This window comes from Rosa chinensis, chromosome 1 (genome assembly GCF_002994745.2).
Source record: "Rosa chinensis cultivar Old Blush chromosome 1, RchiOBHm-V2, whole genome shotgun sequence".
In the NCBI taxonomy this organism is placed as follows: Eukaryota; Viridiplantae; Streptophyta; class Magnoliopsida; order Rosales; family Rosaceae; genus Rosa; species Rosa chinensis.
This window is the reverse complement of record NC_037088.1, coordinates 57,325,010-57,337,085: the sequence shown is the minus strand read 5'-3', so window position 1 is coordinate 57,337,085 and position 12,076 is coordinate 57,325,010. Positions and strand designations below refer to the sequence as shown.

Here is a 12,076-nt window from a genome sequence, read left to right as displayed (position 1 = left end):
CTTACTAGTTTACCTTGTTCTTCAATGAAAGTAACATTACAAAGTTCTCCAACTCCCTTGAATGCAATGCATTCACAAATTTCAGCCAATTGAAGTATTCATATTTTGTGCAACATTTATACCCATGTAAAGTTGAGATCTCTTGCAATCGATTCCACAATTTGCCAAATGAAATGATTTGGCAGGAAAGTTAGGTAAGCCTATAGCATTTTCCTATATTATTAACATCAAAACTTGGGCTCGAGAGTTTTCTGATGCAAAAACAGAGAGGAGGGTTCTAGCTAGAGTTTTCATAGTTACACTAAAGCTATGTGTGGTAACAGGTACGTCCGAAGACTGTTCCCGTGCCAGTCAGTGGAGATGCCAACCGTCTCCCTAAAGCTCTATCTTCCTCTTGCATTGCTCATTGAACATGTGCTAGTTTACACCATACTCGAGAAAATGCAGGAGATTTTGATATCTGAAGTAGAGTAAATGTGACGAAAAATGCCATAAAACAAACCTTAACCCTCGAAAAAACAGAATTGGAGTTAATCAAAGAGACTCATGACCAAGCCAAAGAAGGAACATCCATTAGCAGGATTACTCCCAAAAAAAAAAAATATATATATATATATATATGTTCTCGAACACTCCTGCTGATTCAGTCTTAGGATGCCATAAAATTAACAATTCCTACCTCGCATTCTCAATACCTTCAAAAGTTTTTCTATCACAGTTGATTGGAATCCCCTTCTTTTGGCCTGTGGACATGTCCTCAGCAGAGACACTCAGGATACCATTTGCATCAATATCAAAGCAGACATCAAACCTGGCTTTACCTTTAGGACCTGGAGGAATGCCATGAAGTGAAAACTGACCTAAAAAGTTATTTTGTTTGGCTATTCTACTCTCACCCTCATAAACAGGGAAGCCAACTGAGAGTTGATTGTCATGAAGAGTTCCTAACATCATTTTCTTCCTGATGGGAATACGAGAGTTTCTTGGGATCGCCACATTCATGAATTGCTTGAAGTTGTGAGGGTCAGTAGTATCAGTACTCTCCACTCCAAGTGAGAGAGGGGCGATATCCATGAGAGTGAAGTCTTGAAGTTTCCCATGCAAGTTCCCACCTGTCAAGACTGCAGCTTGAACAGCTGCACCATATGCTATTGCCTCATCAGGATTTATGCTCTTGCACAGCTCCTTCCCCTTGAACACATTCTGTAGCAGTTGTTGCACCTTGGGGATTCTAGAAGAGCCACCAGCAAGAACGACATCATGGACACTACCTACGTCCATTTTGGCATCCTCCAAACACTTCTCCACAGGCTCCATACACTTATTAAAGAAATCAAGGTTGAGCTGTTCAAATTTGGCACGAGTAAAAGTCACACAGAAATCAATACCTTGATGCAAACATTCAATTTCAATGTCAGTTGTAGTTGTAAATGATGAAAGCTTTGTGTGAAGAACAGAGAATTTAGAGAGAAAAAGAATTTCTATTGATGGAAGATAAGGCTCTGATACAATCAGAGAAAACTGAGGTAGCTAATAGCTTTATATGCTAACTACTTACCTGCAGATTGCTTACACGTGGACTACAGCTGTAGGCCACAAGCAGACTAACTAATTAGTAACTAGTGTAGCTAACATTATTACACAGAGAAAACTTGTGCATGATCAGATGATGTAATTGGGCTGAATAGGATCATAGTGTGCTAACACCCCTCCTCAGCTTGAAGATTGGATACAAGCTTCAAGATGCAGCAAAAACAAGTAAGTTGTAATACTCCTCCTTAGCACCATCATATCTGTAAAGGAAGCAGAGGAGAAAGCTAGAAGAGGGCGGCAAGTTGGGTTTAACCAGGAGGAAGAAGAGGAAGTGATGGCCATAACTCCATTGGTTGACAAGCTCTCCTACAATTCATCATAGTTTTGACTTTCTTGAGCTCCATTGCTTGAGACACCAAACTGCTACTACTGTTGGTCAAATCCAGTTGGCTTTCTATTAAATGTTGCCCTTCTTGCTTGACTCTAACCATTGGTCTCATGCTTCCAGCTGAGAGTGAAGTAGAGTGCTTCATTTGATCACTACTACTAGAAACAAAATGAAAATTAGCATTGTCACCATCACCTTTGCTCATCTTTCCCTTCCTCGAGTTAATCACACTACCTATGGTAGCAAGACCATTTGTAGTGTTAAGAATAGAGGAAACTTCAAGTTCTTCAGGTTGTTCCATTGTACCTTCATTTCCTATCTTAGCAGCCAATATGACATTTACTCCAAGTTCATCCTCCTTTTTTGCCTTATCCAAGTCTATCATTGCCTGAGCAATTTGTAATTGAAGCTTAGAATCCATTCCAACCAATGTTTCAGATTTTTTCTCATTTACATTCCGACCAATGTCTACTAGAGCACCAAATTTAGTCATTTTCTCAAAATCTGTTCCTACCGAAGTCTCTCCTGGTGTAGAAGCATTTCGTTGTGAGAAGCCATTTTTCAAACTTTGAGAGTTGCCCTGTAGCTTTTGTGGACCATTATAGCTTTGTGCTCCATTGCGAATTCCATTACCATTAGACTTTTGCACTCCTTCACTTTGTGCAATGAAACCAGTAGGCTGAGAGAAACAACCATAAACATTTTGTTGTGTGCTACTACTGTATGGTGTAGAAAGTTGTGAAAAACTAGACTGCTGCAAGAAGCTTGAATTTTGAGGAAAAGAAGCATTGTGCCCTTGTGATATTCCACCATAGGTTGCAAGACTAGGAGTGAATGTAGAGGGAGTTGCTTGCTGCAACATGTAACTATTGGCTTGCATTTGAGGCATATGAATATCATATTGTTGATGCATACCACCATTTCTTCTGCAACTATCATCTTGTGCCACAAATTCAGTCTTAGAAGGCAAAGATATAGACTTCTTAGCCTCTTCAAGTTCAGCTTCAGCAATGAGCAAAAGAGACCTTAATTCTTGTGTTGAAACCGGGTTATGCTTAGCCCTGATTATAGTTTTCATGGTAGTATAGTCTGATGGCAAACCAAGAAGAACAGAGACAATTATGTCTTCATCTGTCATATAAATCCCAACATTAGCCAACTGATCACAAGCTATCTTCACCCGATCCAAGTACTTGTCAATAGAATCTGAACCTTTTTGAAGTTTGTAGAAGTTGGTCTTTAATTGCTCCTTGTTAAACCATGAAGTAGAAGCATATCTCTCTTTGAGCAAACACCAAAGTTCCCTAGAACTGTTACTTCCAACAACAAAAGAGAGGACATCACTAGATAGAGTAGCAGCAAGAAGAGCCATAATAGCATAATCGCTTTGCTTCCAATTACTGTACACTGCTGTTGTTTCAGATGTGCCTTCTTTTTCTTCTGTGATCATGTATTGTGCAGGACAAGGGAATGAACCATCTATATATTTCATTAGGCCACAACCTTTTAACATTGTCTCTAGCAAAAACTTCCATGTGACATAATTAGAGTTGTCTAAGCGGACTGGAATCAGATTGCAGAAATTGGATAGTAGACAATTGCTCAAGTCCATACTGAACTAGTAGATGATTAGTACCCAATGATAAGAACTTTAAAATGCAGATTTCAACTTGTCACAGTAGAACTTCTCACAGTAGCTAAAAATTCAATACAAAATAAAGGAAGGTACTTGATGTATTCCCAAAGTTCCAGAATGTCCATTTTTCATAGTGGTATGAGTAGTACAAGTAGTTGAACTAGAAGCAGCCATGGCAAACAATACGAACCTTTTCTTCACAGAGTGATGAACAAATCTAAAATTCCAATGTAGTAAAGCAGAGTATCTTCACAGATATCTATTATCCAAGGCTAGTATCTTCACGAATCAAAAATTAAGGTTTCAATTTGCATCTAGCACAAAATCTTCAACATCATGTATGATTTTCTTGTATGAGCAGTAATCGAGTATTCTAAACACAAATCCGAAGCTTCAGTGCTATGAATCATCAACAAATTCTATGAATCCTTGACAAGAAAATTGGATCTAGATCTTCAAGTAGTAAACTTATCTGAAAACGAATCAATCCACTATACATGAATTTTCTTACTGAATCAAGTATAAGCAACAAGAGGAACAGCAAGAACACCGAGCTTGAGTTGTCAATCCCGATCGAACCTGGCTCTGATACCATGAAAGCTTTGTGTGAAGAACAGAGAATTTAGAGAGAAAAAGAATTTCTATTGATGGAAGATGAGGCTCTGATACAATCAGAGAAAACTGAGGTAGCTAATAGCTTTATATGCTAACTACTTACCTGCAGATTGCTTACACATGGACTACAGCTGTAGGCCACAAGCAGACTAACTAATTAGTAACTAGTGTAGCTAACATTATTACACAGAGAAAACTTGTGCATGATCAGATGATGTAATTGGGCTGAATAGGATCATAGTGTGCTAACAAATGAAAGTCTCCTCTTTGCCATTTCGATCACATGCATTTCTTAACCTCCTAAGATTTCTGATGTTTCCACTGACATCCAAATTGTGCTTCCTCTTAAATTCCTCAACACAGTAATTCACCATTTTGGTATCGAAGTCCTCACCTCCAAGATGAGTATCTCCGGCAGTGGCTTTCACTTCAAAGATACCATCACCTATGGTAAGTAGTGACACATCCAAAGTACCCCCGCCCAAATCAAATATGAGTACGTTTCTCTTGCTATACCAACCAGCCTTCTTGTCAAGGCCATAAGCAATGGCTGCTGCAGTTGGTTCATTGATGATACGCATCACATTTAGGCCTGCAGAAATACCAGCTTTTTTTGTAGCCTCACGCTGTGAATTATTGAAGTAAGCAGGGACTGTGATCACTGCATTCTTCACAGTTGATCCAAGATAGGCTTCAGCAATCTCCCGCATTTTTGCAAGAACCATGGATGAGATCTCTTCAGCAGCACACTGTTTTTCTTTGCCTTTGTGCGTAACCAAAATCATAGGCTTATCATCAGGACCTTCAACCACCTTGAATGGCCAAAGCTTCTTGTCACTTTGAACAGACGTATCACCGAATTTCCTGCCAATTAACCGCTTTGCATCTGCAAATTGATTCAAATCAATGTTCTTTCAAAAGAAGTGCATTTGTGCAATTCAGCTGGCATTCTTTAAAATATGAAGCTCATTTCTTTCAAGCCTTTCAGGGGAATGATACATATCAAAATAAAGATAACGTTTTCAACTCCTCTAAAAGCAATATTGAACTATGTGAAAACTAGGAGGAGGATAGAAGAAGAAGAAGCCTTACCGAAGATGGAGTTGTTGGGGTTTCTTACGACCTGATTAAACGCTGCTTCTCCTACCAAAAGCTCAGTATCAGTGAAGGCAACACATGACGGCGTGGTCCTGTTTCCCTGATCGTTGACTATGATTTCCACATTATTGTTATCATGCTTCCAAACTCCCACACATGAGTACTTTGTGCCGAGATCAATTCCGATTGCATGACCTTCAATTCCAGCCATTCTCACCTAAAAAACTCAAAACTAAAATAAACACACTTAATTACGATCAAAATGCTTGTGAGTTGGGCAAGTCAAAGAATTAATGCAACCATTTATGCTTTCCTACGGCCTAAATTATTATGCAGGGATGATTAAAATGCAACCAGTCTAAACAAATTAGTTCTGGTTAAAGGTCCATCAATGCTTCAAAGTTCAACCAAACCCGAAAAGAAAACACACACAAGTTATCTCGAATCACCAGTAACAAATACAAACCCAGACCAGTTTCTAAGGGTTTTGGCAAAATTTGAGGATGAAAGCAGAAAATACAAAATCACATATGAAGGTACATAGATACCAACCAATCGCGTACAGAGTAGGCGGCGACTGTGGAGATTAAGCGTCGGTCAGTTTGTACAGAGCTTTTTTATTTTTGATTTTTTCTTTCTATCTTTGGACAGATTTAAAGTATGGAAAGTTTCTCAAAGTTCAAGAGAATGAACAGAAAAGAGATACTTGGAGTGATTAGCTTTCCCTTTCCAACGATGCGCTGTCGTTTTGGTAGTCAGCTAATTACTTATGGCGCTAAAACTTCCCGCCCGTCAAAAATAAAAAATAAAAAAATCATGCCCGTGGAATTCAAGGCCAAAAGAAATTTTTGACCAAGTCAAAAGATGTGTCTCTCCCTCCAAATAGGAGACAAGGCTTAGTCGCCTATACTTTCGTCTCTAATTGAGTATCTTCTTATACAACTCTTGGCCTCCAATCTTATTATTTTATTTTATTTTGTTGAAAATAGAAGGTTCATTGCTTAGATGACCAGCTAAAAAGTCAGAGTTTACATACCCTCAAAGATAGAAAAATAGCGGGGTAACAACCAAGTTTCTATCTAAGTCAAATGGAGCCCACTTTTATCAACCAAGTCAAATGGAGCCCACTTTTATCAACCAAAAAAAATAATGGAGCCCACTTTTAAAGCGGACTCATAAACAAAGAACAACTCCGTGTCTTTTGAGTAGAACCAACCATCTGCCAATTACGCAATTGTGGTACAAAATAGAAAGCTACTTCCCATCAAACAAATATGAGCCAATTTCTCATCCATAAGCCGCTTTCTTCAACTGAACTCGAGATAATTATCAATTCCAGATGACCATGATCTGAGTTACGACTGGCACTTGAGAGACCGTAAAGGCCCAGCATCGCCCAAGGAGGTCAAGCTCTCGGGCTAGGCCAGCCCAAAGCACTAAGTGATGAATGAGGGTGTTAAAGCACCCTCCAAACTAGCCCAATTCTGCAGAGAATCAAAGCCTGCTCAATTGAGCCCATGGGTTAATGAGCCCCCATGACCCGAGCCCATAACCAAAGGCACAAATCCTAGCAAACTGGCTAGCCAGAGTCCTTCGTCGCCCCTGAGGCCAACTGGTTACCACCGCCCTCAACTCCCGTGGTCTGCCTCGCCGAGCAAGCATGAGGATAGCACTGAAGCCGCTGTAGACTAGAATCAAGTTGACCCAGAAGCCCAAATCAAGATACGCTGCCTCCCCAACAACCTCAAATACCAGACGCCGGCTCCAAGCCCAAACAAACCACCACAGATAAGGAGAATTCGATCACCACGACGCCGATCCTAACACGCTCCTGATATTGACCAATCAAGCACCCGGATTGAAATCTTACTCCTTCACGAAAACTAGCAAGCTAGCCCCTCGTCTCAATCCTCCAACAAAATCCCCTCGACAACTGGCGTCCTAAGCCCAATGAAATCAGGCCAGAGATGCGGCGCCGTTGCTAGACTCGAAACCCTAGGTTTTGCTTAGAAAAATGGCACAAATGCACTTAACATCATGTTGGCCTCGAATCTTAACAAAAAAGAAAGAAAGAAATATACAAGTAGCGCAAACTGAGAGAAAACAGAGAAAAATATTAAGTCGGATTGAGGTCTGAAGAAGAGAAGAAAACGAGATTAGGTTAGGATAGAAATAAGAGAAATGAGCTAGAGAAACGAGGATATAGGAAGAGACAATAATAAAGATTTAGGGGATTAGGTTAGAAAGAGGAAGATTAATAAAGAGAAGACATGAAGAGACAAATAATAGAGATTTTAGGGGACGACATTTTTTCATTCAAACAGCTAGGCTTACGATTAAAGAGATTACGGCTGGGCTCGGATCGGTTTCGTCCAGTTATTAGCCGGAATTGACACCGAACCAATGGAACCCATTTTGGTTCGGTTACTCAATTCTTGGGTCAACTTCAATATTCCAAAAAAAAAAAAAAACTATGTAGCTTCAAAGAGAATGCCCGGGGGTTTTTTATTTTGCTAGAGAAAGTAATATGATGTATGCAATATACTATTGTGCTAGCATAAGCTTGCGACAATATTACACACTTAAGAGTTGCCACCAAGCCAAAAACAACATAATACATGTATATTTGAGTTCAAGTTAACTAATATTTTTTGACACCCGACTGTACGTTAATTTAAAATTTCGGTTTAATTCGAACCAAAGCATTTTTTTTTTGCCTAGAACCGCATCAAACCGCCAATATTGGTCTGGTTCGGGCCCGTTCCTCAATTCCTGGGATCCAAGAGTCCAGTCCTAGAAGAGACCATATGTAGTCTACAAATTGCAAGACTAATTAAACTTCATAGGAAATCGAACAATTACCCTAATTAACTACATGCATTTGATTCATAAGTAATTCCAACTATAATAATTAGATTAAACTATCAACATTTCTTGTGGAGATGTAGAACTACAAGTAGTGACTCAGTGATTTAAAACAACACAATTGACGAGGCTTTTGCACAGACGGTTTAAAACATACAAAACATATAGCCAAGTAGCAAAGTCCATAAACATCAAACTGATATTATTTTGTAACATCATTCCTCATTTCTTACACCATCTTCTCAATTCCCTCACAAGATCCCCGGTCACTGTTAATTGTAATCCCTCTCTTCCGACCGGTGGACTTGTCCTCAGCATAAACACTAAGGATACCATTAGCATCAATATCAAAACAAATATCAATTTTAGGGACACCATTGGGAGATGGAGGAATGTCATCCAAGATAAATTCACCCAAAAAGTTATTTTCCACAGCTGCTGAACTCTCACCCTCATAAATGGCTACTCTGCCGCTACTTTGTCCATTAGAGGTGGTAGTGGAAGTTCGCTTCACATTAATGGGAATTCTCGAGTTTCTTGGAATAAAAACTCCCATGGCACGTTGTGTGCCACTCGCCATGCCAAGTGACAGAGGTGTGACATCCAAGAGGCTTATATCCCTAATCTTCTCATTTCTATTCCCACTTAAAATGGCAGCTTGAACAGCAGCACCATAAGCCACTGCCTCATCAGGATTAATGCCCTTGCACAACTCCTTCCCCTTGAAGAAATTCTGCAATAGCTGCTGTACCTTTGGAACTCTAGAAGAGCCACCAACAAGAACAATGTCATCGACACTACTTGTGTCCATGTTAGCATCACTCAAACACTTCTCCACAGGCTCTATACACTTGTTGAAGAAATCCCTGTTGAGATCTTCAAATTTGGCACGAGTAATAGTAGTAGAGAAATCAATACCCTCATTCAAACAGTCAACTTCAATGCCAATTGAAGAGGAATATGAAAGCCTCCTCTTTGCCTTCTCACATTCATTTCGTAGCCTCCTGAGAGCTCTAGAGTTTCCACTGAGATCTATATTATGCTTCCTCTTGAATTGCTCAACACAATAATTCACCATTCTGTTATTGAAGTCCTCACCTCCAAGGTGAGTATCACCAGCAGTAGCCTTCACTTCAAAGACACCATCTCCAATGTTGAGCAATGAGACATCTAAAGTACCGCCGCCAAAATCAAATATCATAATATTTCTCTTACAATACAAATCAGCCTTCTTGTCAAGTCCATATGCAATGGCTGCAGCAGTTGGTTCATTGATTATACGAATCACATTTAGGCCTGCAGTAACACCAGCATTTTTGGTAGCTTGACGTTGCGCGTCATTGAAATATGCAGGGACAGTGATGACTATATTTTTCACAGTTGATCCAATATAGCTCTCAGCAATCTGACGCATCTTAGCAAGAATCATGGATGAAATATCTTCAGCAGAAAACTTCTTTTCTTGGCCATTTTGGGTGACCGAAATCAGAGGTTTATCACAAAGACCTTTAACAACCTTGAAAGGCCAGAGTTTTAAATCATCCTGAACGGAAGTATCACTAAATCTCCTACCAATTAACCTCTTCGCATCTGCATGTTTAGAAACACAATCAGGAAACAAAAAAGTAAAAAAATAAAAAAATAAAAAAAGAACAATAGGAAATGATGGACGTGTCACAAACCAGCAATCTCAATAGGTCAATAGTAATTAAAAATTTAAAACATGTCTAAAGATTAAAAGAAAAATCCTACATTCACATGAATATACAATTTTGAGAATGATGAGTGAACATACCAAAGATGGAGTTGGTGGGGTTTCTGATAATCTGGTTAAGTGCTGCATCACCAACCAATAGCTCCGTATCGGTGAAGGCAACACAAGATGGAGTGGTCCTATTGTCCTGATCGTTCACTATGATCTCTACATGATCATGCTGCCAAACTGCCACACATGAGTAGGTTGTCCCCAAGTCAATACCTATTGCATGACCTCTATCTCCTCCTGCCATTCTCAGTTCAAAAGGCTTGAAAAAGATTTAAAACAGAAAAAATGGTAACAGAGATGGAAGACTAATTGAGAGTCCTTTTGGTTTTATAGAGAAAAGTAAGATTTATGGGAATAAGTGAGGACAAGTTTGAAAGGGTACATGTTTTAGTCTGTTGAGCTTACATGAACTTATTGGGGAATGCAATAGGTCCTATAGAATTTATTTGTTTCGCTCTGTACCAGGTATCTGCTTCCTTTAAAAATTAGAAGATTAAATAAAATCGGTAATTTAATGGGGCAAGTGGGGCAAGTTTATAGTTTAGGTTGTAAAACTACTACATCAGTAAATTTGAAAAGATGTTGCCCTGCTGCTACTACTCAATTTTTCAATATCCAGAACTGATCAAAGGGACACAAATCTGGTTTTGTTCTTTAAGTTTCAAGTGTGTATCATTCAGTTGTGGTCTTGTTCCAAATGTTAGATAAAATGCCTCTAAGAACCTTTTTTTTGTTGTAAAACAGAAAAATTTCTGAGAGAGAGAGAGAGAGTTTGGACACATAGAATCAGATTGTGTGTCTTATTCATCTCACCATGAGGAGCCTTATATAGGACTACATGGTGTGCACACAAGGGTAATGCTTAATTACAATCCAATCACTCCTACAATTACAACCTATCAATCACCAATCTATAGGGATAAGCACCTATTACTCATCATCTATTTACATGATTATCCACAAATATTTACAACACTCCCCCTTGGATATTCCATGTCAATAGTGTTGCATAGGCTGAGCGCTTCTAAGTTGCCTCGTCAAAAACCTTGCCAAGTAATAAAAACCCTGTGGGAAAAAAAAACAATCTTGGTCGAAGGAGAAAAAGAGCACAACGCGCTTGAGTGTGGAGTAGCAGTATCATAGCTTTAGAGATAGGTGAAGTCTTCTTATCAGCACCATAAGTAGGTAGTATGTCTACGAGAGGGATGCATTTAGAGTTGCTACACCAAAACCTTGCCCGGTAAACCCAGTGGGAGAAACCCGTGGTCGAAGGGAAAAGATGAGCAAATGCATATATGTCAAATCAAAACATCTTCAGGATGTACTATAATTGGGGTGACCATGCTAAAGATGTGCCTCGTTAAAACCTTGCCAGGTAACAAAACCCAGTGGGACAAAATAACCCTGGACGAAGGACAAAAAGAGTACACGATGGTCAAGTGGGTATGCTTCAAGATACTCCCCCTGATTTCGACTCCCCTTGAAAATTACAAGTTAGGTAATTCAAATAGTTTACGTAGACCAATATCTTGAACATACTTCTGGGATGTATATTTTGGTAGTGACTTGGTGAAGAGGTCTGCATGACTGTCTTCAGATCAAATCTGCTTAACTTCAATCTTCTGATGCTCTTGTTGTTGCTGATTGAAGGAGAACTTCGGTACAATATGTTTGGTGTTGTCTCCTTTGATGAAACTTGTCTTTATCTGCTCTATGTAAGCAGCATTATCCTAGTAGATAATGGTTGGTTCATCAGTGGTGGAATGCAGTCCACATGTGCTTCAAACATGGTTTGTAACGGCTCTTAGCCATGACATTCACATACTGCTTCGTGAAGAGCTAGTATCTCATCATGATTCGAAGAGGTAGCAACAAGTGTCTATTTTGTAGACCTCTAAGAAATTGCGGTATTCCCAATGGTAAAGACATAACCAATCTGGGGACATGCCTTGTGCGGGTCTGATAGATAGTCTATATCAGCATATCCAACAAGGCGAGCATCATTCTGAGGATCAAGGGGGTTTGATCCATTCCTTGATGCATAGGGATAGAATAAGCCCATATCCGCTGTACCTCTAAGGTAGCGAAAAAATGTCTTTTATGCCATTCCGGTGGCTGCGTGTTGGCGCAGAACTATATCTAGCTAACAAGTTCACATCGAATGAGATGTCTTGTC

General features: G+C 39.5%; 2 protein-coding genes across 2 annotated transcripts; both read right to left on the bottom strand.

The window, feature by feature from the left end:
• Positions 1 to 641: 641 nt before the first annotated feature.
• On the bottom strand, positions 642 to 5,689 carry LOC112182693 (heat shock cognate 70 kDa protein-like). Its single transcript, XM_040509016.1, has 4 exons — positions 5,265 to 5,689; positions 4,444 to 5,058; positions 2,837 to 2,844; positions 642 to 1,440 (listed from the first exon to the last, which is right to left on the bottom strand). Exons 1-4 carry the CDS (start codon positions 5,479 to 5,481, stop codon positions 676 to 678), a joined length of 1,605 nt encoding a protein of 534 aa, XP_040364950.1. The 5' UTR covers positions 5,482 to 5,689; the 3' UTR covers positions 642 to 675.
• Positions 5,690 to 8,362: 2,673 nt separating this feature from the next.
• Positions 8,363 to 10,144, bottom strand: LOC112182692 (heat shock cognate 70 kDa protein-like). The gene is made up of 2 exons (XM_024321205.2): positions 9,931 to 10,144; positions 8,363 to 9,725 (listed from the first exon to the last, which is right to left on the bottom strand). The coding sequence occupies exons 1-2, from the start codon at positions 10,142 to 10,144 to the stop codon at positions 8,365 to 8,367; spliced, it is 1,575 nt and encodes a 524-aa protein (XP_024176973.1). The 3' UTR covers positions 8,363 to 8,364.
• Between the last annotated feature and the right edge of the window lie 1,932 nt (positions 10,145 to 12,076).